This window comes from Psammomys obesus, unplaced genomic scaffold (assembly GCF_907164565.1).
Source record: "Psammomys obesus unplaced genomic scaffold, mPsaObe1.curated_primary_1811, whole genome shotgun sequence".
Lineage (NCBI taxonomy): Eukaryota > Metazoa > Chordata > Mammalia > Rodentia > Muridae > Psammomys > Psammomys obesus.
The window spans coordinates 2,523,786-2,551,184 of NW_026592368.1; the positions used below are offsets into that span (position 1 = coordinate 2,523,786).

Consider the following 27,399-nt stretch of genomic DNA (forward strand, 5'->3'; position numbering starts at 1 on the left):
CTCCATGTGGTTGAAAAACATGTTTGGTTCTTTCTTTCTTCAACAACCTGTATGATTTCATCATGGTCCACAGTGACTTTGGAGAGCACCATAGTCTGAGACAAAATTGAAGGTCATCAAAAAACAGCTTGTTTGTTTTGAATTGCTGTTGTGAAAGGTAGTTTGAACATTTGATTTTTCCAAGTAATGGGAGCAGGAGCAATCCCTGGCATGAACTTAGTTGCCTGCTCTTTGATCACTTCCCCCAATCATGATGGCTTTACTAAGCCACAGGAAAAGAGGATCCAGACTGTCCTGGTGAGACCTGATATGCTAGGGTCAGATAATAGGGGAGGAGGACACCTCCTTTCAGTGGACTAGGGGAGGGACATTGGGGGTAGGAATAGTGGAGGGTGGGATACGGAGGAGATAAAGGAGGGGGCAACAACTGGAATACAAAGTGAATAAACTGTAAGTAAAATAATAATAATTATAATGACAAAGTCATGAAAGTAGAACAGGTGGTTTTAAAAAAGCCTTAGCTGCATTCCACAAAGCACACACTTATAATATTAAATTCAGTGTTTTTTTTTAAGAGGAGGAACTGGTGATGTCAGTTTCTCGTATCCACCATCCAGAAGCACATTGGCCTTGTATCTATCTTAACATCCTTGCAGCTATAATAATAACATTGTAAAAAAAAAGAGTAAGTATATTACAGTCAATTATAGATGGTTCTTTTCTACCTCACCCTTTCATAGTATTAAGATTTTCAAGCCTTAGTCTCACAATTGAGTTTTGCCATTAGTACACTCTTGTACCAGCCATTCTACAATTACATTTTTCAATAAAATACAATGTTTGGGTCAGAAACACCAAAACAATCCAAGAAGTTGCAAAACTCCATTAAAGCAAGATCTTTATTTGAATTAGGAGGCAAAAACTGACCAGTCAGGGACAATAGCGCAGAACTGGGCACTGACTAATTCTCTAAACATTCACCTTAGTATAAATATTTAAGCAGATGACAAAATCTTATTGTACTCAGGCTGCTAATGATTGGTCAGTTCCTTCGAACAGATTTGAGCGCTGAACTATACCCTTAAAGTGAAATTGTACAGCATTTTTACAGGATGGAATCACAAGTCAATTTGGAGGAAAGTGGATTGTAGCATTTCCCAATCATACTTAGACACGAGATTTTGATCAAGAAAGGAAACATTGGTGACTCCACCTTATCTAGGACACCTGGGCTCAGGGTTCTCAACTCAGCTTTTGCATTCAAATCTTCTGGACATCTGGCACCAAATTCAGAATTATACATAAACAAAAGAGGGGGAAAGCTACTCATAGTCAATTTAAGTCATGACAGGCAACACATTTACAACTTTTGTGCCTTAGTTTAGATGATCAACAACTTCCGTCTTTACATTTTTTTTCCTGATTAACAGACAAACAGAAAACACATGAAGAATCAGGATAGGATAATGTTCTGTGGCCTGTGATTATGAAGTCAGTTTTGAATCTTGTAGCCGAAGTCCTAAGATGGCTGGAATCAGGCAACTGTCTTTTAACAACAACAAAATAATACTTCATCTCTATGGTTTTTCTACTTTCCTGCATTACAGTTTATTATTAATACAATTGATATAATTTTATGGTATTATTATATATTATTGGCATTATAATCCAATATACACAATATAATGCAAATCAAAATATGATATCCCACTTATGAAAAATGCATTCATGAAGATGTGACCATGATTTTCCAAATAGCAAAAATTACAAGATGCTTTGATGGGAAGAAAGTGAAAAAATGATGTAGTGATTGTTTAATATATAAACAAACAAATAAAATAATTAATTGATGTCTTCCATACACAATCGTACAAAATTTTGGTTACTGGAACTTTAAAAATATATATACAGATTATACACACAAAACATATCTATCTCTATCTGTCTATCTGTCATCTATCTATCTATCTATCTATCTATCTATCTATCTATCTATCTATCATCTTTATGGATATAGAGAAACACACACTTATATATAGTGAAATTTCTATGTATGCACGAGCTTGATTTCTCTATGTTCAGTGAGTTGTGTAGGTGTAGGGCCTTGCAGTCAATTTGTGGAGAGCAACTTATAATCTTGACAAAAGTCTGCATTGTTTGAGCATTCCAACAAGACTCCTTTGGCCAACACCTCAAGTAGATATTACTCATTACCAGTATTGGAATCTTCATTTGATGACAAGTGACATTCTGTTGGTAATCACTCATAATATTTCATTAATTCACTTTCAGATATGTATATATTTTAGGAATCTTCTACTGGATTAGGTTATTACAGTAACATTCAAATGACATTTATTTTATCTTTTTTCCTTGTATTACCTTTCACATTACCCTCTTTTGTCCCCACTTCTAACTTATTCTCCTTTTCGAGCCCAGCTTCCATCTATAAATAACTATTTTATTACCCTATCCTAGGGAGATACATTCGCTTCTTCTTGAACCCTAGTCCCTTATTCTGTTCATATACTACATGGTTTTATGTACTGTAGCATGTTTATCATTCACTTTACAAGTAATGTTAACATGTAAGTAGATACATGCCATATTTTTATTTTTGAACTTGTATTACTATACCCAGACTGATTTTTTCTACTTTACCTGTAAATACACATTTACTTTGAAATTACTTGATTTACTTTTTAAAATGACTGAGTAATATTTTGTTGTTTAAATGTACCACATTTTCTTTAACTATTCTTCTCTTGATGGACATCGGTGTTATATCCAATTTCTGGATATGTTGATTAGAGTGGACATAAAGATGTTTGAACAAATCTCTCTGTGGTAGAATGAAGCATCTTTGGATGTATGACCAACATTGGTATAGCTGGTTCTTGATGCAGAACAAATCCTGGTGAGGAACATCCCCAAATATATCCTTAGTGGCTAAACATGTATGTCCTCCTAGCAATATATGAATATTCTTAGCCATTGTGACTCTTTTTAGACTATATCTCAAACTACTTTTGATTTCCATTTTCCTGGTGACTAAGGATATTGAACATATCTTTATGTTCAATGGACAGTTCCACCAAATATGGAAATAAAGAAACTAATAGATATCATGAATCAAATGGACCAAAAGATATCTACAAAACATTTCTCAGCAGTTCATGGATCCTTCTCTAAAACTGAACATATATTCAGTCACAAAGCAAGCCTTAGCAGATATAAGAAGATTGAAATAACTCTGAATCTTATCAGACCACCATGGATTAAAGCTGGACTCAACAACAAGAGAAACAGCAGAAAGGATACAAAATCTGGAAATTGAACAACCCTACTCAGTGACTACTGGGTCAGGAAAGAAACAAAGAAAGAAAATAAAGACTTTCTAGTTTTCAATGAAAATGAAGACACAACATACCCACAATTATGAGACACAATGAGCGCAATAGTAAGAGAAAAGCTTATAGCATTTAGTGCCTTTATAATAAAATTGGAGCTATCCCATACGAGTAATATAGTAGCACTGTTGAAAGCTCTCAAAAAGCTTTCATGGAAAGCAAACACACCAAGGAGTAGTGGACAGAAAATATTCCAAACTCAGGGTTGCAATCTATATATTGAAAACAAAGAGACTGGAACAAAGAATCAATAAAATGAACAACTAGTTCTTTGAGAAAATCAACAAGATAGACAAATCTTAGCCAAACTAACTGAAAGGCAGAGGGAGAGTATCCAAATTAACAAAATCAGAAACAAAAAGGGTGACATAACAAATTATGAGGAAATAGAAAAAAATCATTAGATCCTACTTCAAAAGCCTGTATTCCACAAATTGGGATAAAGAAACATGATTTTTTTTTATAGATTTCACATACGAAAGCTAAATCAAAATCAGGAAACAGTTTAAACCGTCCTATACCGCTATGGAAATAGAAGGAGTCATCAACATCTCCCAAACCCTCTCCCCCGCCCCCCAAAAAAATCTCAGGTCCATACAGTTTTAGCGCAGAATTCTACCAGACATTCAAAGAAGAGCAAATACCAACTCTCTTCAAAGTATTCTGCAAAATAGAAACAGAAGCAAAATTGCCAAATTTATTCTAAGAAGCCACAGTCACCCTGTTACCTAAACCACACAGACTCAAAAATGAATGAAAATTTCAGACCAATTTCATGCATGAACATCGATGGAAAAATACTCATTAAAATACTCACAAACTGAACCCAAGAACACATCATATACATCATCCAAAATGACCAAGTAGGCATCATCTGAGGGATGCAGAATCACATGAACATCTCATTAGATGCAGAAAATGCCTTTAACAAAAATCCAACATCCCTTCATGATGAAAGTTATAGAGAGATCAGGGATACAAGGTCCATATTTAAACTTAATAAAGGCTATATACAGCAAGCTGATTGCAAGCATCAAACTAAATGCAGAAAAACTCAAAGCGATTTCACTAAAATCAGGGACAAGAGAAGGATATCCACTCTTTCCATACCTCTTCAAAATAGTGGTTGAATTTCCAGCTAGGGCAACAAGACAACTAAGGGAAATCAAGGGCATACAAATCATCAAGGAAATAGTCAAAATATTGCTATTTGCAGATGAGATGTTAATGTATATAAGTGACTTCAAGCATTTCACCAGAGAACTTCTACAGCTGATAAACAGCTTCAGCAAAGCAGCTGGATACAGGATTAATTAAAAAAAACTTCAGTAGCCCTCCTGTACACAATGAGAAATGATCTGAGGAAGAAATTAGGGAAACTACACCATTCACAATAAAAACAAATACTATAAAGTATCTTGATATGACTGCAACCAAACAAGTAAAAGACCTGTTTGAAAAGAACTTCAAGTGTCTGAAGAAAGTGAATAAGATATCAGAAAATAGAAAGATCTCCCATGCTCCTGGATCCAGAGGATTAACACAGTAAAAATGGCCATCTTACCAAAGGCAATTTACAGATTCAATGCAATCACCATCAAAATGCCAACACAGATCTTTACAGACCTTGAAAGAACAATTCTAAACTTCATATGGAAGAAAAAAAAAAACAGAATAGTTTAAACAATCTATGCAATAATAGAACGTCTGGAGTTATCTCTGCCCCTGACTTCAAGCTATACTACGAAGCAATAGTAATAAAAACTGCGTGCTACTGGCATAAAGATAGAGTGGTTGATCAATGGATTTGAATCAAAGACCCAGAAATAAACACATATACCTTTGGTCAATTGATTTTTGACAGAAGCCAAAACCACACAATTAATAAACATCAACAACAACAACAACAACAAAAAACCAGCATCTTCAACAAATGGTACTGGTCTAACTGTTTCTCTGCATGTAGAAAAATGAAATACTTCATTTTTATCTCCCTGCAAAAAAACTGAAAGCCAAGTAGATCAAAGACCTCACTATAACAGTGGATTATGTTAGATATGTTAGATTATGTTAGTCTAAATATGTTAGAAGAGAAAATGGGGAACAGCCTTGAATTCATTGGCACAGGAGACAACTTCCTAAACAGAATATCAACTGCTCAGGCTCTAAAATCCACAATTATTAAATGGGACCTCAAAACTAAAGGAGGTCAACTAAAGGAGATCAAGGGCATACAAGTCAGCAAGGAATAAGTCAAATATTTCTATTTGGGAATTTATAAAGAGTTCATGATATTGGCACTATCATGAAGCTACACATATCATTGGAAAGCACTCTGATGAATTAAATGTTCAATTAGTAAATAATAGTGCAAGCTGAAATTTTGATTGTCTTCCTCCTCAGAGATCAGCAGGAGTGCATCAACCCTAACCCTAACCATAACCAACCCTAACCCTAAATCTGTCCCAAGTCAAGAGTACCCAAACCCTGAGAGAAACCACTGCCTGCCCATGTCAGTGACTTTCCTGTCATTTGAGGATCTCCTGGGCATGTCTCTTTTATTTATTTATATATTAATTCTATATTAAAAATATAAATAAATCATTTTTCTTTCACTTTCCTCTCTTCAAAGCCTCCAGCAAACACTTTTTGGTCTTTTAAAAATTCATGGCCACTTTTTCATAAACTGTTTTTACACAAGCAACATTTCAAAATTTTGTTTGTATTATACTGTATACATTGTATTATAGTAACAGTAATATATAATATAACCATGAAATTATATCCAGCATATTTATGATAAACAGTGTTAAAGAATAGCAAAAAAAAAGTATAGAAGTAAAGTATTATTTTTAGTTGTTAGTAGATGGTTGCCAGAGTCAAGCCATCTCAGGAACAAGCTGCTTCTTGCTGGCAGGGTGAAAACTGAGTTCATGGTTCCAGGCTCCAGAGCCAACTCTTAACCTTCTTCTCTGGTGTTTCATATTTGTCTGTTAACAGGAAAAGAAAGTAAAGAGGGAAGTTGCTGATCATCTAAACTGAGGCACACAAGTTGTAAATGTGTTGCCTGTCATGACTTAAATTGATTATGAACAGCTTTTCCTCTCTTAGTTCCTGTAAGGCCAGGAGGGGATGTGATTGCAAAAGCTTAGTCAAGAACCCAGAAATCATGTGTCCTGGATAGGGCTCAGTCACCAGTGTTTACTTCCTTGATCAAAGCTCTCTGTCAAAATATGATTGGAAAATGCTACAGCCTTCCCTACTCACCCTTGATTTGTAGTTCCATCCTATAAAAATGCTGTACAATTTCACTTTAGCATTGCAGTTCAGCTACAAAGTCTGTTCTGAAGCCCTAATTGATCAGTGGCCAGAATGAAGTAAGATTTTTGTCATCTGCTTACATATTTACTATGAGGAATGTTCAGAAAATCAGTCAGTACCCAAATTTGTGCTTTTGTCCCAGACTTGTCAGTTTTTGATGCATAGTTCAAATAAAGATCATGCTTTCCTGGACTTTTGTGACTTTTTGGATTGTTTTGGTGCTTCAAAATACAACACCGGATTTACTTAAAAATGTAATTGTAGAGTACATGAGTGTGCTATTAGCAGAACACAGATTATGAGATTAATGCTTGAGTATCTTAATACTATGAATGGGTGATATAGGAAATTATCATGTGTACTTGACTGTAATTTCTTTACTTTTTAAAAAAGAGCTTTATAATTATTGGTGAAAAGAGAAGACAACAGATCAGGGAGTCAAATAGATACATGGCTATTGTGTTTTTGAATGGCAGACACAAGAGACTGACACCACCATTTGCCAATCTTGGACTATTTTAAGTGCAGTTTTGTGGAATACAGCTATATTTTAAAATCACCTGTTCAAACTGCGTTTAACAACAGCAATCCAAAACAAACAAGCTAGTTTTAGATGAGCTACAATTCTGTTTCAGACTATGGGACTCTCAAAGTCACTATGAACCATGATGAAATCATGCAGGTTGGGGAAGAAAGAAAGAACCAAACATATTTTTCACCCACATTGAGGATGCAGCTGCAGAGTCCCAGGGCTATGGGATCCACAGAACACAGGTATGAGAAGAAAATAGAATAAAGGAAAGCCAGGAAATTCAGAGTGACTCTGGTTAAAGTTAAAGAAATATCTCAGCACTGTGACCCACATTCTAATGTCTGGACTTTGCTTCAGTTTATGAGTGGGTTTGCCATGAGAACCATTGGTTGTGCACAGACTAAGAACCCGAAGTAACAGTAGGAAGCAGCTGTAGCTTCTTGGACAGACTTCTTGGACAAGGTTGAGGTCTGAGACTGCTGCATGTCCGAAGCAAATAATCTCCTTGGATCAACATAGATGCAGTGCATTGTCTTTGTGTTGTGAAGACCCTGACATGTCCTTTCCTTTGCTAGGTCTCTTACTACTCCTGCAATCTCCATTTACATCAATGGAGGGGACTCCCCACAGTTGTTTTGAGTACTGGCAGCAGCCCAACACATACATTAAGGTAGAAATAATCCTAGGTGCATTTATCCCCATTTACACCACAGTAGAAGCACCCATCAACTTCATGAATATTTTTGACAGTGAACAAAGTCTGCTATGGAAAGTCTTTCTGTGCGTACTTATGTGAATGTGCAGTGGGTGTTGTGGCTACAAGACAGTGCCTGCTCTTCTGTGAACATATTGACAATATTGAACTACATACAGAGAAATGTAAAAAACAGTTTCAAACTGTCCTCCCTCATTACACATCTACAAATATTTATATTTCTCTTCCTATGTCCAGAGAGGAAGAAATCAATGAGAGAATCCACCACCTTTTATGTTTGCTTCATTGTAGAATTCCATGATCAGGCTTATATATTTTTGACACATTGACTCTAATATCTCAGCACTGTGACCCACATTCTAATGTCTGGACTTTGCTTCAGTTTATGAGTGGGTTTGCCATGAGAACCATTGGTTGTGCACAGTCTAAGAACCCGAAGTAACAGTAGGAAGCAGCTGTAGCATAAAAAGCCATACAAAGCTGTAGCATACAAAGTCAAGGTAATTTTCTACTCTGTGCACATTTATTTGGGCATTTAAGTATCTTTTGCTTGAATGTTTATTTCCCCAGATTTGGAGATTTCAGCTAAAATGAAGTTGAGTATCCCCATCTCCTTAATACAAATCTCAGCATCTACTGTTTCACATTCTCTGGCATTAGTTTCTTTAAAGTGTCTCAGAGTTTGGACACTGCAGTCATAGTTATGGCTTATTTATTTCTCACAGATACTTTAATGCAATGCTCTGAAAGTCATGTCCTTTATGCATGATATTCTGTTGTCTACTTAGTTCTGCTAGAAACAGTGTCTTGTGGTGTGATTGGGGGCTTAGTAGTTTTCATTTCCAATATTAACATTTGTCCTCCTCCTCTAGAATCTGAATTTTGTCTTAGGATTTGTCTTTTTTGGTACTGAATGTTTTATTTGTATTCCTCTTTTTGATCCCACATCCAAGTTCTCCTGTGCACTGTTGATTCTTGTCTCAATGCCCAGTCAAATTCACTGTTTGATTTCATCTCCCTTTGGGTTATTCACCTCTTTACTTTCTGAAGTATTCATTGGCCACTTTATCTTTCTGAGTACATTTGTGTTCATTTGATGGTTATGTATGATATTATGGAGGAGTCATTTGGGTTTTCCATATTTCCTGTTTTTCCATTAATGGTATACTTAGCATATTTGTTCACTTGAGTAACGATTCTGGCTTAGGATGAAACTTTACTGAGAAGTATCTTCTGGAAGGCTCATTCTATGCAACTCTCTGTGAGCAGGAAACAAACCTATAAGCCTGTGGTCCTTGTAGTTGGATTGTTATGGAGTATGTAAAGAGAAAAATCCTAGGATGCCTGATTTATTTTGCAAGTTAAGTACTCTCACAAATGCTTTCACAAGAGGGAGAAACTATATTTCATTAGCCCCCTACATCGGGAGGTAGAAAGAGTCCCAAGACCAGAGAAAGAAAAGAATCCCTCCTCAGAGATAGGCAAGAGACAGAAAGTATGAATCATTAATTGTCATAAGTCTTAATCTAGAATTTGTTTGACCTGTGTTAGGGGGAGTAAGTCTCAATTCCTTGAAGTTTAAAATATGTTTTAAAACTTTATTAAAGGAGATGAACATTTCAAATATATTAATATGAACACCATCCAGAACACACACTGTAATCCTCACTGTAGGAAAAGCAAGTGTCTGTAAACAGCTGGGTTAGATTCATCATTTACAGATATACCTAAAGCTTAGAGATCAAAAAAGGGTGGTTCTGGGCTAAAGTCATGAAAAATGAACAGACTCACATCTGTCTATATATATGTAATGAAAGATAAGATTTCTGCACAATGAGAAGTGCTGTGTCTTTAGAACAATGATAGGACATTAAAATGAGATTCTGTAACTATGAAAACAGAAGCCACATCTTTCATCAGGTGGTTTTCATAGGATATCAGAACTCCACTGATTAATGTTTTAAAACTTTGACATTTTGAAATTATTAAGTTTCATTTTCTCATACCTTAAACCACTGTCTCAGATATTTACAACTTGCATTTAGGTACCATCATTCACTGTTTTAGACAGTAAAAATTTGTATTAAGTTTTTGTTTATTATATTTATTTATTTATTTTTATTATTAGTTTCATTTTATTAACTTTGTGTCCCAGTTGTACCCCGTTCTCTCTTTCCATTCCAATTCCACTCTCCCTCCTTTATCTTTTCTCTGTCCCTTTCCAAGTCCACTGATAGGGGAGGACCTCCTCCCCTTTCATCTGACCCTGTTTCATCAGGTATCTTCAGGACTGGCTCCAAAGTCCTCCTCTGTGGCCTAGCAGGGCTGCTTCTCCCTTCAGGGATGGGGAGGTCAAAGAGCCCACCATTAATTTCATGTCAGGTTTAAAGCCTTTGTTCTCCCCCAACCATTTACCAGGAGACTCTGTTAATTAAGCAGTGCTTGAAAAGCAAGTTGTTTTAAATAAAAATTCTAACAATTAAGTTGATAGATATTAATAACATGATAGCTTTAGTTTGACTTTCATATATATTTATTTTTGTGTGATTATGTTGTTCAGTGTGATGCCTGTAAGCAAGGCAAACCTATCTGGCATAATGCCTCCTTCAGCAGGTGACCTACTAGCTGTAGAAAGAACAAGGCTTGATTGTCACATATAATATGGACTGGCCATGCTTCTGCAGCCTCATTTTAAAGATCTGCCTAAAGTTTCCTGATTGCTGTTCAACTTCTATAGTGACAACTTGCTGTCAACACCACCAGAGATCTCAGAGGGTTAAATTGAGTATGTAGTATAAACCAAATGGCCTCTATACCAGTCAAAAAGACTGATACCTGGGCACCCAGTCTAGGTTCCTCCATGGTGTTCAAATACTTTGTGGTGAGCAGAGGTTCTTTGGATGTCACCCAAACAACATTAAGACTTCAGCTGCAACATAAGGAATCAACAGCTTTCAAGAACCAGACCCATAAGGTCTGAGAGATGTTTTATGGAAGAGGAACTTGGGAAAACTAACCTGTCTTGGCCAGGCAGATTAGGGTATTCAACTCAACAGTGTCCAGAGGTTGGTCAGGGATATAATGGTGTGTCAAGCATATGTCAATTCTTAGTTCAGTTGTCAGCATTACTACAGTTCAAATATGATCAATACAAAGGCCGTTTCTGCCCATAGTATTTGTGAATTGCCTTAGCTTCTGACTGGAAGTGTATATTTTTGTGTACCAGAGGGAGACTTTTTCTTTAGGTTTCTTGAATCCATATTTAGAAGAACTCTCTGAAGGGTTTGGGGAACAATATCTAATTTATTAACCATATTTTATATTAAATAAACCACTGATATTTAGTTACCTGTGTAAGGTTTGTCCTTGATTGGACACACAGACACTTTTTTCTCTGTATAGGCATTATGTTTATACTGTGAATGATGATAAGCCTACCTCTGAACATGTTAAAGTATTTAGCCATTTGTAAGGTGTCTGACCATTATCCAGAATATTAATTATCTTTTACAGTTTTCAACAAGTTCACAGCTTTTAAGATTAGACTTTTGTGCTTTTACCCATGGTAAATTTGAGCCTTAACATTTTCATTTGAAGATTTAGGTCAAGATCTTTTACAAAATAGAACCTTAAAACATAAATAGTTCACAGAAAGATTAGGAATGTCATTTTCCAGATCCATTTGTAGTGTATCTTAAAGAATATTAGTTTCTTATATGACTCAGTTTATCCAGATAGTTAAACATTAACATACTAAGAAAAGACAGAGAGGTTCTATTTACATCTTCATGTAAAATTCTGGTATCCTGGATAGACCTTAGGAATTTATAGATCTTTGTTTCAGAAAATTTTAAAAAAATGATTGTTGGGCTCTATACCATTTATTATTATTTGCAATGACACTATCACTGTGGTATTATTTAACACAGTATCACAAATAAGACACAGATACTGGTTAGATTTTATAATTGCCTTATTTATTTTGGGCCAGACAGATATTTCACATATGCTGCCTCAATAACCTCACCATTCATCTCCCAGCCCCCATCCAATGCCTTCCAACTTAATCCTCCTCATCTGGGCGCCTTCCATCTATAATCCCATTGTACATACTAGCATTCTACATATGAGCCTTTTCATGCCATTATTAGAGTCCTTCCTCAGCCCACATGGTATTTTCTCCATTCTACCCCATCATGGTATCCTCCTTCCTCCTTGCTTCCCAACCATCTGTCTATGTGATTCTCCTTTCCCAGAAGCCCCAGAACCTTTGCCATGCCTAACCCATTCTACCATGCCCAGATATAGGACATTTAATCAAACAATCATGTATGTCTTAGGCAGGTTTTCAAAACAAAGATAGGTTTAACAGATCTTTAGTGCCAGTAACACACATCAGAACAACCTCCAAAAGACCGTATTTATAAAACATACCTTAGTCATTAAACAATCGTTGTTCCTTACCTAGGATCTTCAAGAAGCTTAGATTGTACACAATTAGAAGAGATATATGTGAGCTTTTAGACACTTATAAACATAGACATACATCTCTAAGTCAGTTTCTGTTAAAGTGAATAGACATTTATGAACTTAAGAATTTATTAACCTTGGTCAAACGTTTGATGTTAGTAAGTTCTATTTTCCAGACACAGAAATAGTATCCACATAACATATACACTATACTTTAACAGGTTTAGTTTTCTAAATATGAATTTAATGCACATCACAAACAAGCATGTTGTACTTTTTTAGACATCAATCATTTTTCTTCAAATTTTAACCTGACATTTTGTTGACAATTTTACAATTTTTAAACCAAACCCAAAGCGTTTACAAATCCTGATATATAGAAATATATATATATATATATATAGGAATGTTGAGATAAATTTTATACATAAGCTAAAAGTTTTTTCTCCATTAATTTATATATTTATTCATTTTTCATTCTGATAGAAGCCTTCCCATTATCCTCCATTCTCTCATCTCACACCCTTTTTATCCCATTTTCCACTCTCATCCTCACAGAAGGGGAAGGTTCCACAGGGTTATCAACCAACCCTACAATATTAATTCTGTACAGGACCAGAATCGTCTTCTCCCACTGAGGCCAGACAATGCAGCTCAGCTAAGGGAATAGGGTCCAAAGTCAGACCTTAGGTAGCCAAGGTTTTAAAACTTCAAGTGTAGGAAGTATTTAGAGAGTTAAATAATACTGAGAAGAGGAGCATAAGATTAGCAGCCATATCCTTATTGGAAATAGTTTAATTTTTTGCTTTTTTCACAAACTGTGTGTGTTTTCTATGCTATTATGTTTTGCTCTCCTTTTCCTTGTTATAGATTACATTGGCCCACCTGACACAGGAAAGATTTAGAAAGAAAGAAAAAAAATGTTTAGGTTTGCAAGCAGAAGACCAAAACCCAACACCAGAGCCACCTAATTTATATAGTACTACATCATAAAAATTACTTTAATTATTCTCTCATATATTGCCTCTTGATAGCAATTTTCCTTTACTCCTCTCCTCCAAATATTTCACCCTCACCTCCTTACACCCTTGATCTCTGGTCTCTGTGCCTCAACTCAGAAAAGAGCAGTTCTCTTAAGGGCATCATCAAACACGGCATAAGAATCTTCATTAAGACCAGGCATATACCATGACATCAAGGTTGGAGAAAGAAAAAAATTCCTAAATATAGTCAAAAAACTTAGAGACCTCCCCAGCACTCACTGTTAGAAAAAAAATCACAGGAACACCAAGTTACTCAGTCATAACACACATTCACAAGTCCTCAGTCAGAACCCTAGAGGCTCCCTGATCTTAGAGAGCCCACATAAGTCCTAGTCAGGTGATTGTGTTGGTCATGTTCTCATGGTGTCACTGATACCTCTGCTTCCTTCTATCCTTCCCCATCCTCTACAAAGGCTTCTACAATTGTGCCTCATGTTTACCTGTAGGAATATGCATCTGCTCTCATCCGTTGGAATGTAAAGTCTTTATGATCTATGTTGACCATTCTGCTAGGCTCCCTTTGCAGACCACACTGAACACAGGACAAACTGTCATTCACATTTTGTTTCTGGGATGCTATTCCAACCCTCCATTTGAGGACTTGACTCTGTATAGATTTAGTATGTGCTAGCTATATGTCTGGCATTACTAGAAGAATTTGTGAGGGTTACTCTAGTAGATTTCATGGAGTTTACAGAGCAAGAGATTTTAATATGTATTTCAATGATTAAATGGTAATAATTACATATAAGGTTTTCCTTCAGTTTGTTTATATGCTGGATTACATTGATGGATTTCCATATATTGAACCACCCATGTATGCTTGGGATGAAGCCTACTTGGTCATAGTGGATGATCTTTTATGTGTTCTTGGATTCTGTTTGCCAGTATTTTATTGAGTAATTTTGCATCAATGTTTATAAGAGAGATAGGTCAGAAGTTCTCTTTTTTTGTTGGGTCTTTGTGTGGTTTAGGTATCAAGGTGACTGTGGCTTCACAGAATGAGTTTGGAAATGTTCTTTCTGCTTCTATTTTGTGGAATAGTTTGAGGAGAATTGGTGTTAGCACTTCTTTGAAGGTCTCGTAGAATTCTGCACTGAAACCATCTGGCCCAGGGCTTTTCTTGGAGGGGAGACAGTTGATGACTGCTTCAATTTCCTTGTGGAATATAGGACTATTCAATCTTTCTACCCAATCTTGACTTGATTTTGTTAGATGGAATCTATCTAGAAAATTGTCCATTGCATTTAGATTTTCAAATTTTGTGGCATATAGCCTTTTGTAATACCACCTAATGATTGTTTGGATTTCCTCAGGCCACTGGTATACAGATCTGTCTGGGTTCCAGGAATTGTTTGCCTGGAATTCACTGGTAGATCCACAAACCAGGTTCTTCAGTGTTGAGAATGCTGTCCCAAGAATCCCTATGTTGCCTCCACTAGGGGTGTGGGTGGTAGGGATCTCTTGTCTTTCCTCGTGTAGAGGGGCCCTGGATCTGGGGTTCTGTAAGCACTCACTTGAAGGCACACTCACTCTTTTGTAGGACCAGTTGGAACACATAGGATTTCCCCTTGTTCTCTACTCTCTGATTTGATCCTGCTTCAGCAAATGCGGGTGTAGGCTAACAGTCATATCAGTGGTGTTGTAGTAGCAGGTCTTGGTATCCACCAGCACTGTGTGCTGTGCTGGGCACTGCCCGTGCTGGAGCCAGGCAGTGTTGTCTGTGGCAAACTCTGTAGGCCCATTCTGTATCCTTCACCTCCACCAGGGAATGATTATGGTGGCTGTCCTGGGGGAGTGCTGGGGTGGGGATTGGTGGGGGTAAGGACTGAGTATCCTCTGTCTCAGATTCCAAACCAGGGGCCCAGGATCTGTGGTCTGTGGTGGAGTCTGCAGCCTGCCTCTCTATCCTTCCCCTCTGCCAGAGAAGGCTTATGACTGCTGGTCCTGGGGCAGTGCCAGGAAAGGTTGAGTATCCTCTGTCTCAGATCCCAAGCTAGAGTTTCTTTGCCTGGAGCTGCCAGCGCTGGAGCTTATGGCACCTGGTCCCAGGGGAAGGGGGGGTGCTAGGAAGGGTTGAGCATTCTCAGCTCCAGATCCTGAGGCAAGGTTTCTTTGCTAGAAGCCACTAGTTGTGCTAGAGCTCAGGCAGTGTGGTCTGTGGTGGAACCTGCAGGGCGCCTCTCTATCCTTCTGCTCTGCCAGGGTAGGCTTATGGTGGCCTGTCTCAGGAGAGTGCCAGGTAGAGTTGTGTATTCTCAGTCCCAGATCCCAAGCCAGGGTTTTTTGCTTGGACCCTCCCCTTGCACTGGAGCCCAGGTGGTGTGGTCTGTGGCAGCTTCTGCTGGTGGCCACCTCTCCCTCCTCTAAAAAGGGTGTAGGGAGGCAGATTTGGAGAAATGCCTGAGGATTGAGCCCCCAGGAAAGAACCATGGAGGAGCCTGCAGGTGACCTGATTGTAAATGAACTCAGTTCATGATTAGTCTCTTTTTCCCTGGAAGCCTATATATCTATGTTCTGGGTTTAGCAGCCCCTTCATTCACCAATTTCAAAGTTTCAGATCCTTTGGCCCTCAAATTGCTGCCTTCTTGGATCTCTCAAGTAGGATTCATTCCAAGTATGCAGGGGTGGTTTAATATACAGAAATCCATCAATGTGATCCACCATATAAAAAAACTGAAACAAACAAACAAAAAAAACACATGATAATCTCCTTAGATGCTGAAAAAGCATTTGACAAGATCCAGCATCCATTTATGTTTAAAGTCTTGGAGAGATCATGGATACAAGGCACATACCTAAACATAGTAAAGGCAATATACAGCAAGCCTATAGCCAACATCAAACTCAATGGAGAGACATTCAAATCAATCCCACTGAAATTAGGGACAAGGCAAGGCTGTCCCCTCTCTCTGTATCTCTTTAATTTAATGCTTGAAGTCCTAGCTACAGCAATAAGACAACTAAAGGATATCAAGGGGATACAAATCAGAAAGGAAGAAGTCAAAGTTTCACTATTTGCAGATGATATGATAGTATACATGAGCGACCCAAAAATTCAACCAGAGAATTCCGTCAGCTGATAAACACCTTTAGCAAAGTGTCTGGATACAAAATTAACTCAAACAAATCAGAAGCCCTCCTATATACTAAAGACAAAAGGGCTGAGAAAGAAATTAGGGAAACAACACGCTTCATAATAGCTACTAATAACATAAAGTACATTGGTGTGACTCTATCCAAGCAGGTGAAAGACCTTTTTTAAAAAAAACTTCAAGTCTCTGAAAAAGGAAATTGAAGATATCAGAAGATGAAAAGATCTCCCATGCTCACAGATCAGTAGGATTAACATAGTGAAAATGGCTATTCTTCCAAAAGCAATCTACAGATTGAATGCAATTCCCATCAAAATGCCAACTCAATTCTTTACATAACTTGAAAGAAATATTCTCAACTTCACATGGAGAAACAAAAACCCAGAACTGCCAAAATGATTCTGTACAACAACAGATCGTTGGGAGGCATCTCCATCCCTGATCTCAAGCTGTATTATAGAGCAATAGTAATAAAAACTGCATGGAACTGGCATAGAAACGAATCAATGGAACCAAATAGACAACCCAGAAATAAACCCACACAACTATGAGTCCTTGATTTTTGACAAAGAAGCCAAAATCATTCAATGGAAAAAAGACAGCATCTAAAACAAATGGTGTTGGTCCAACTGGATGTCTACATGCAGACAAATAAAAATAGATCCATGTTCATCATGCTGCACAAAACTAAAGTCCAAGTGGATCAAAGACCTCAACATAAAACCAGACACACTAAATTGGTTAGAAGAAAAAGTGGGGAATTATCTAGAACTCATTGGCACAGGAGACAACTTCCTAAACAGAACACCAACAGCACAGGCTCTAAGAGCAACAATTAATAAATGGGGACCTCATGAAACTGAAAAGCTTCTGTAAAGCAAAAGATACTGTCATCAAAACAAAACGACAGCCTACCCACTGGGAAAGGATCTTCACCTCTGTATATCTGACAGAGGGCAGATATCCAGAATACATTAAGAACTAAAGAAGGTAAAAACCAAAAAATCAAGCAATCCAATTAAAAAATGGGGTACATAGATGAACAGAGAATTCTCTCTAGAGGAATATGGAATGGCAGAAACATTTAATTCAATGCTTAACTCCCTTAGCTATCAGAGAGATGCAAATCAAAACTACCTGAGAATTCACCTTACACCCATCAGAATGACTAAGATAAAAAACTCAAGTGACAACACGTGCTGGAGAGGATGTGGAGAAAGGGGAACCATCCTCCATTGCTGGTGGGAATGTAAACTTATACAACCACTTTGGAAATCAATTTGGCTCTTTCTCGGACAATTAGAAATAGTGTTTTCCCAAATTCCAGCTGTACCACTCCTAGGCATATATCCAAAAATGTTCAAGGACTTTTGCTCAACCATGTTTGTAGCTGTTTTATTTGTAATAGCCAGATCCTGAAAACAACCCTGATGTCCCTCAATGGAGGAATGGATACAGAAATTGTGGTAATTTTACACAATGGAATACTCAGCAAATAAAAAGAAGGAAATCATGAACTTTGCAGGCAAATGGTGGGATCTAGAAAAGACCATCCTGAGTGAGGTAACCCAGAAACAGAAAGGCACACATGGTATGTACTCATTTATAAGTGGATACTAGACCTATAAGATAGGATAAACATACTAAAATATGTACATATAAAGAAGATCAGGGTAAAATGATCAATCTTTACTTAGAAAGACAAATGGGATGGACATTGGAAATAGGAGAAAACAAGAAACAGAACAGGAGCATACCACAGAGAGACTCTGAAAGACTCTACCTAACAGTGTATCAAAACAAATGCTGTGACTCATAAAAAAACCTTGGGCAGAGTGCAGGGAATCATATGAAAGAAGGGGGAGTTCGTATGACCTGGAGAGGACAGGAGCTCCACAAGGACCATATATATCTGGGCACAGGGGTCTTTTCTGAGACTGTTTCTCCAACCAAGGACCATGAATGGATATAACCTAGAACCTCTGCCCAGATGTAGCCCATCACAGCTCAGTATCCAAGTGGGTTCCCTAGTTAGGGAAACAGGGACTGTCTCCAACATGAACTCAATGGCTGGCTCTTTGACCTCCCCCACCCCGAGGGAGGAGAAGCCTTGCTAGGCCAAAGTGGAGGACATTGTAGCCAGTCCTGAAGAGACCTGATAAGCTAGGATCAGATGGATGGGGAGGAGGATCTCCCCCATCAGTGGGCTTAGAGAGAGGCAGAAAGAAGATGAGGGAGGAAGGGTGGGATTGGGAGAGAATAAGGGAGGGGCTACAGCTGGGATACAAAGTAAATAACTGTAATTAATATAAAAATAATAAATATTTAATTAAAGAAAGATTTTCCATGGATGTTCTATAAATTCTAAGTAGGATATCCTACCCTTTGGGTATATATGAAGGAATGATATATACCCAAGATACTGGAGATATCTTTCTTTATTTAAGAGAGCTTCCACACTAATCTTCATAGTGACTACACCAGTTTGTGGTCCCCATTACTTACATATATGCCAATATTTGTTGTCATTTATGGTATTACAGAAGATGAAATCTTAAAGATCTTTTAATTGCATAAGAGGATTGGGGGCAGGTGTGGTTGGAAACAGGGGGCTCCAGGATAGGTGTGTGTTAAGAGGAAGAAAATACTGAAAGAAACAATTTGAATTGTGTTATATATCTGAGGCAAGTAAGCAACCTCTTGCAATAATTGCTAAGGAGACCGAATACATTTAAAATATTTCTCAGTCATTTGTTTTTCATCTTCTCTAAATTTTCAGTTTACTTTCATGTGTTTTTATATTGAGTTGCTGTTTTATCTAGAGCCAACTCATCCTTTCTTAATACGGTGTTCAGATATCTATTTCCTGTTATCAAAACATGTCGGGGTTTGGATCAGGTGAAAATTTTTGTGATACAGTCTTGAGGTTACTCACTATTGATGTGTGAATGTGTTAGCTCCAGTGTTTTATATGGTTTGATACAGCTTCTAAAGACAAGAATAAACACTTTCAGGAGTTGGATGGTTCTCGTTGTTCACCCTCATAAACTTTCTGACTTCAGAAGTCCGTGAAATGAGGCACACTTCTTTGGTGGATTAAGGTGGTAAAGGATTGTGCTAAAATAGGTTGGGGTGCTGCTACATGTGGGATATCATTAGTGTTCCATAATTTTGTCAGTTGTTGCAAATTGTGTCAGAATATGAATGATGGTTTGGCCCTGGGCAGGTGAATAGAAATAACTTGGTTCTTCATAGGATGGAAGGATCTTAGGTTAGTAACTGAATACCATGATTGAAATCTGTAGATCAAAAAGAAGCAAAAGAACAAAGAGAAATCGTTCAAAGGAAAAACAAAAATGAAACTAATAAAATAGAAACAAAGGGAATAATACAAAAAAAATCAGTGAAACAAAAAGCCAGTTCTGGAGAACATCAGCATGATAAACAAAATTTTATCGAAACTGACTAAAAGACAGATAGAATATCCAAATTAACAAAATAAAAAAAAAACAGAAGAAGAAGGGGCATGTAACAACAGAACCTGGTATAACAGACCCCAAAGTATCATTAGGTTATACTTCAAGTGTGGTATTCAAAAACAAGTAATAATTATAATCTAAATGAAATGGACAATTTAATTTATAGATGACATTTACCAACCTTAAATCAAGATTGTATAAACAATTTAAATGAATCTATAACCCATAATGAAATAGAAGCAGCCTTAAAAGTCTCCCAACCAGAAAGAGCTCAGAGACAGATGGTTTTAGAAGACAATTCTACAAGACCTAAAAGAATGGCTTGGTTTCACAGCTTTGCCTGTTTTTAAATAAATTTGTACCAGAACTTTCTGTCACTTAGCACGTGTATAATCAGACTGGAAATGGGACAGAATTGTAAATTGTATTGAAAATAGCATGCAAATAAAAATCAACAAGTGTAAAAGCCCCAAAAAATATCTGTACTTCTGCTTTTGCTTGATTTTTACATTTTATATAATAAAAATGTTATTGTGATAAAGATTATGCTGACTCAAATGGAGTATAAAACCAACAAAGAATAGCTAATACCAATACTTCTCCAAATATTCCACAAAACAGAAACTGAAGGAAAACTGCAAAACTAATTTTATGAGGGCACAGTCACACTGATATCTAAGCCACACAAAACTGCAACACAGAAAAATTATCACAGACCAATTTCCTTCATGTACACTGAAGGAAAATACTCAATAAAATACTTGCAAACAGATCATCCATCATGATCATATTAGCTGCATTCATACATAATTCAACATCTAAATATGTCATGTGTTATTTACATTTTATTGGTATTGCTATGAAAAATGAGGCACAAATATATAAATAGGTATACAAATATAACTAACTTAATTCACTGTTTAGACGTTAGCATTTCTTTTTTATGACTGGGAAAACCTCAGCATTCAGCAAAAGTGGGGATAGGGAAGATATACATCCAATACATTGCCGGAAACATCAGAGAGGAGGTTACAACAAGATGGGGAAATTTATCATATGGGCCATGATGCTATCTGAAGTCATTCTTAGCATTGGCAACAGCCAGTGGTGTGCTTTGTTACTACATTCTAAAATGACTGTATTCAGTAGCTAAAAGTCAGCTCAACTGCAGAGATGTCCAAGAAATGGCTATTCAGGGTGCTACAGTTAGCCTGAACTATGGAAATGAGCAACTAGAACTACAACATTCCAATCACTCCACATCGAGGAAGTTTTTATAGCCAATCTTTGCAGACACAGCTCTTTCCAGGAGTTCTCATTTACACATCTGTGCATTCACACAGTTGAATATTTGATATTGAGGAATTCCTGGGGAAGACTAATCCTCCCTCTCTCAATGGTTGCTAATTGTGTGGTTTTGAACAATAGATTTCTCCTAACCCAGCATCTAGCCATAGACCTCAGATATAGGGCAACCAAATAGAACTTCTTTTTGGTTATGTCAGTAATGAAAGCAGAATCTTTCTTTCAGTAGAACCAAGTGGACTTAATGCTAGTGATTTCTCTTACTTGGCATGTAGTGGGGTCAGGCAGGCTTTAATCTACCACTGGTTTGGAAAGAAGCACCTGAAGACCCATGGCCAAACATGGAAAGCTATGAGTGAGACAGTTCAGCTCAACTACCTGCACCAAAATTCCATTTCCTCCCATAACAAGTAATTGTTTTTACTGCCTTATGGGACTTATGTTTTTCTCTTTTTCTTATGCTAGTTTAGCTTACTCTTTTATTTCACTCCTTTACCTTATCCAGGAAACTCTAGTCAATGATTTAGTCCAAAGGGTTATAGAAACACTTTTCCTTTAGTTGCTAATTTTTACATTTTCATAAAAATTTTGCATTTTTATTTTGTGTTTATTAGTGATTTCCTACATGTTTGTGTTTGTACCACAGGTATGGTTGGTGCCTTCAGAGAGGAGAGGAGGACATGGGACCCCTAGAACTGGTGTTAAATATTATGGTAACCCCAAAAGTGCCTACTGTGACTGAATCAGAATCCTCCACAAGAGCAGCAAGTACTCATAGCATTTCAGTCATTTCTGAAGTCCCCAAATGCTATTTTACACAGGTGTATTTATTTTTATTTCATGTACTTGAGTGCTTGCCTTCTTGTGTGAATACAACATGTGTGCATGGTGCTCTTAAATTCCAAAAGGGACCTCATGACCTAGAGCTACAGATGGTTCCAGGACATCCTGTGGGCACTGAGACTGATGCTCTTCTTTGTACAAAAGGGGTCAGTGTGCGTAGATGCCTGGATGTCTTATCCATCCTTCAATACAACACTTTAATACTAAAAGTGCATACAAAGTTGTTAGAATTTTTGTAAATGAGTATGAAAATGAGTAATTGCAAAACAAAAGGATATGGAGCTCTTATTCACATTCCTAGTGAACACCTTAGTGACTCTTCTGTATTCCAATGTTTCCATAAAGAGAAACACCATAAACACCTATATAGTCAGCAGTCATAGGACATAAAAAAGTGATACTTTATCCACAAAATCTTAAGTAAGGAAACCATTATTAGTTATAGTTCAATTTCTGAGAGTTTAGGTGCTATTCCATGATGTTCCTGATTCATCGGGAGCTTATTCACAAAAGCTGTACATGTCACAGTAAAAGTCAAGGCTTAACACTTCTAGGTTCCTGGATTTGATAAAGAGCTTCTGACAAAATGGACTGACAACACTCATCATTATTTTCTTCTGGTTTAGTCAGAAATGGAGAAACTATCTATATTTGCTAACCTTATACTTTGCCATTGATCAGATCAATAAGGACTCACAACTGCTTCCCAATGTGACCTTAGGTTTCCATGTCTACAATGCCTTTAATTCTAACAAAAGAACCCTGGAGGGCCCTCTGATGTCATTGTCTGGAAGAAGTGAGTTCCTAACTACAAATGCAAAACACAACACAAAGCTCTAGGAATCATTTCAGGAAACACATCAGAATTTTCTGCTGCAATTAGAACACTTTCAGAGCTCTACAAAGTCCCACAAGTAAGTTAGGAAAGTATTTTTTTGTGCAAAATCACATGTCAAACCTGAATAAAACAAAACAAATGAAAGAAAACAAAGAAGTGTTTTATGTTTAGTATAGGCAGATTTAAAAGAGCAGTGAATGTATTACTTTGATAGGTCAATGGTTAACAGTAGAAAGAGTGTGGTAAAAGTCATGCTCAGTACATTCTGAAAATTTCTAAGCAGATCACTTAGTGGAAACCATGACTCTATTGTCAAACACTGAAAGATGTACTGTGGATACTCAGGCTGCATTTTATCATAAGTCAAATTGTACAACAATGATACCTAAGTACCAAAAAAAGCATATAACAATCTCAGATTTCCTGCAATTGTCAATACTGACATATGAAAAAAGAAAGTCTGCGACATGTAACTAAATTTAGAACAATCTTCAAGGTCATCACTGATGACAATCTTTCAAGGAATTAACGATCTCATTCAGAAAAGTAGATCTCAACCACTTAAATAGATTGCCACAATTGACTCTTTCCAGGCTACATTGAAGAAAGGCATCCATTAGCAGGCATTATGACAAACAGAGAAAATACTGTGTGAGCACAAGTGTCAGGAATAATCAAGATTATAAAACCCACAGTGTAACCCTGATTGTTATCACTCAGTTAAACAATTCGTAAATGTATTTTATCCTAATATAACAAAAAAAATGAAACACACAATAATTTACATCTGTTTCAGAGTTTTGTCTCAGTCAAATTAGACAGGGATGATGCAATAACCCCTGGCAATGTGATTTCAGATCTTCACAACTTGCACCATTTTAACTTAGGTAAATGAATCTCTAAAAACTTTGTTAGTCTCTTTCTGTATTTGCTTTCCTAAAGCTGATGGTTCTGGGAAATATGGTGTTATGTGACCAGAAAGTACTTAGTAATGCTTTCTGCAGTCTTTCACTACATCAGATGCTCTGTTGCATTGTTATTGCAACAAGGGAGATCTATCAGGTCTTTCAAAGACAGTGAACAGAATATTGTTTACTTCAGATATCTTAGTAACATTGGAGGTCATGGTACTTGAAAAAAAAGACATATTCCATCATGTGATCAGAGAGACAAGCTAATCTCAGAGAAGACATCCTCCTCACCAATACTCAGTCCTTTGATTCTCATATGCAAAGAATGAACTCACTTCCTCCCGACAGGTGATGATTCCAAATACATAAAACTTAGAATCACCCTTTTTTTCCCTTTGCTTCTTCAGGTCACATATGGTCCCTTTGATTCCATGCTAAGTGACAAAGATACATTCCCAACCCTTTATCAGATGTCTCCTAAGGACAGAGCTCTAACCCAAGGGTTGATCTCTTTATTGCTCCACTTTGGCTGGAAGTGGCTGGGGGTCATTGTGTCTGATGATGGGAGAGGAAGGGAGTTTCTCTCAGACCTGACAGTAAAGATTGGATCAGAAGATATCTGTTTTTTACAGAAAAACTGTCTGATAACTCAAAATTTAGAATACTATATGATTATGGATTGCTGAACTTGTACCAACATATACAAGTAAATGTGATTTTATTCTATGGTAATATAGATGACTTGGTGATCTCCCTCCCATACATTAATTTTTTTTTAACAAGAAAGGTGTGGATCATGGCAAAGCAACACCTGACATTTTTAGAGTCTACATTCAATGACAGTAATTTTTGGATATATGTTTTCAGAGGAAGCTTCTCATTTTCAAAGAGGAGAAGTATCCCTGGCTTCAAGCAATTTCTTGAAGCACTTACACCCTCCCAGTACCCAGGAGAGTCTTACTTCTCTAAATTCTTGGTTGACAGTTTTGATTGTTCACCTCTTGGTTTTCTATGTGAAAAATTTAAACCCTGTCCAGCGAATATTTCCCTAAAGACTGGGGATGAAATAAATGATGTGATGACTACTTCTGAGCCCAGCTATTCCATACGGAATGCAGTATATGCAGTGGCCCATGCCCTCCATAAAATGCTGTTGACCAAAATGGAAATGGGACCTATGGATGACAGAAAAAAGGGTGAGATTCTACCATGGCAGGTAAGCCTCATTCATAAGCAACATAATCACCAGGATCATATATTATTGGTAAGCTTTTTACTGTGGTTAACCAAGAAAGCATTTTCTTCTTATAATTAAAAGAATATTTTAAAATGCAAAAGGGTTTGTCATAGTATATCTATGTATGTCTATAATTATCTGAGACGATTTTGGAACTCAAAGCACAGATTTGAAGACATTAAATTAAAATGTGTTTCAACAAATGTTTCCTAACCTAACATGAAATTCTGAAATATAAATATGCGATTAATGTCAAAATATAGCAAGTTCAATAATCAAAATTTATATTTTCTTGGAATATACACATTGAAATAAGCTTTAGACATAATGACCATATCCAAAGATGCTATTTCACATAAAATTCAATCTATATTTAATGACAAAAGACCATAAAATTAATAGCCTGTGCAAGTGACATAAGTAACTGAAAAGTAATGGATTTTATAATTTCTTCATTCTTAATTACTTAAAATGAAGGAAAAACCTTGACTGTGCTTCTATTATTAAATGTTAGAACACAGTGCTCAGAAGCTTAGGCACTATCTCTGTGTATTAGTGATAAATGGATGTGTTTGGGTTTTAAACCAACAAGATATAAACATGGGATTCATTTATATATATGAGCCTTGATGGTCACATTCAAATAGGGTGCCATGAAGAAGTTTGTTGAACAAGTCAATTGAACTTTAAATCCATTCAAAAATAAATAAAAATGAATTCTGAACATAGAGTGTAATTGGAGTATCATGTAAAACAATGATATTTGGCATAAACACTGACACAGTTTGTGAACACAGCTTTCCAGAGATGTGATATTATCTAAGTTAGTATGTCCTGTGTACAAATAACTTAGCACCTAAGCAACCTTTATACCACACACTGTTAAATAGGTAACACAATATCGTGTCTCAGTAGCTGAACTGTTTACCCACTGTATTAAGTTAGATATGTAATTGAATCGTGCTGGAGGATGACTCAGTGTTACACGTACTTGCTGCCCATGCAGAGGACCCAAGTGTGGCTGTTATCACATACATGGTTGCTCACAACTTACTAAGGTACAACTGCTCAACTTACTAAGGAACCCACATGAAGATCCAACATCCCATCATTTACATATATGTATTGAACCTAGTTCCACTCCATGTATGAAGCCCCCATGGATCTAGGTCAGTTTATTCTGTATTCTTGCAGCATTATAGTCCACTTGGGCTCCTTATATCCTTTCCAACCACTCTTTCCATGAGACTCTTCAAGCTTTGTGTGATGCCGGGCTGTGAGTCTCAGCATGTGATTTGATTAACTGCTGAGGGTGAGGGGGTTCTGTTAAGTTAGGCTCCTGTCGGTAAACATAGGACATATCATTAATGGTGTCAAGGATTATCTCTCTCTCATGGGGTGGGTGTCAGGTTGGGACAGGTATTGATTGTTCATTCCATCAGACCCCACTGTATCTTTGTCTTTGTCCACCACGTAGTTAGGATAAATTTTGTTTGGAAGGTATTTTAGGTAGATTGGCATTTCCCTCCCACCGCTACATGTCCAACCTGGCTGGATGGGGGTTTTCTACACTCTCCTTTCCCTCTCTGCTGGCAAGCTCAGCTACAGACATCCCCATATCCTCCCTGTACTATAGCCTGTCCCATCTCTACAGTTTGTCTCAGTGATACCCCCAACCTTCTTCCACCCTTTGTCTCCAGGCCCTTAAACCTTGCCTCTCAACTCTCCTCACATCTACTCTCCCTCATCTCACTCCACACAACCTCTCCTCCTATCCAGTTCCCTCTCTACTTCATATTCCACTGTCTATTTAATTTTCCCATCTGAGTGAGATTTAAGAAGGGCCTACCCCGAGCCCTCCTTGTTACTTAGTTTCTTTGGTTCCATGATTAGTAGTGTAGCTATCCTGTGATATATGGCTAATATCCACTTATAAGGGAATACATACCATATGTGTCTTTCTGGCCATGGGTTACCTCACTCAGGATGATCTTTCCTTTTTCCATCCAATTGCATGCAAATTTCATGATTCCTTTGTATTTAATAGCTGAGTAGTATTACATTGTGTAAATGTACCATATTCTCTTTACCTATTCTTTGGTAGAGGGACAGCTAGGTTGTTCCCAGATTATTGCTATTGCAAATAAAGCTTAATGTACATAGTTGAACAAATGTCCTTGTTTGGTGAAGCATCTTTCTT

The 27,399-nt window shown here is 37.1% G+C and overlaps 1 protein-coding gene across 1 annotated transcript in view; it reads left to right on the forward strand.

Moving 5' to 3' along the window:
• The first annotated feature begins 7,819 nt into the window (after window positions 1-7,819).
• The window catches only part of LOC129681287 (vomeronasal type-2 receptor 116-like), a 35,879-nt gene continuing 16,299 nt past the window's right edge, over window positions 7,820-27,399 (forward strand). Inside the window, 5 exon segments of the mRNA XM_055613183.1 lie at window positions 7,820-8,047; window positions 22,844-23,012; window positions 23,015-23,127; window positions 24,370-24,583; window positions 24,586-25,178. Of these exon segments, the coding sequence (XP_055469158.1) occupies window positions 7,820-8,047; window positions 22,844-23,012; window positions 23,015-23,127; window positions 24,370-24,583; window positions 24,586-25,178 (1,317 nt within the window).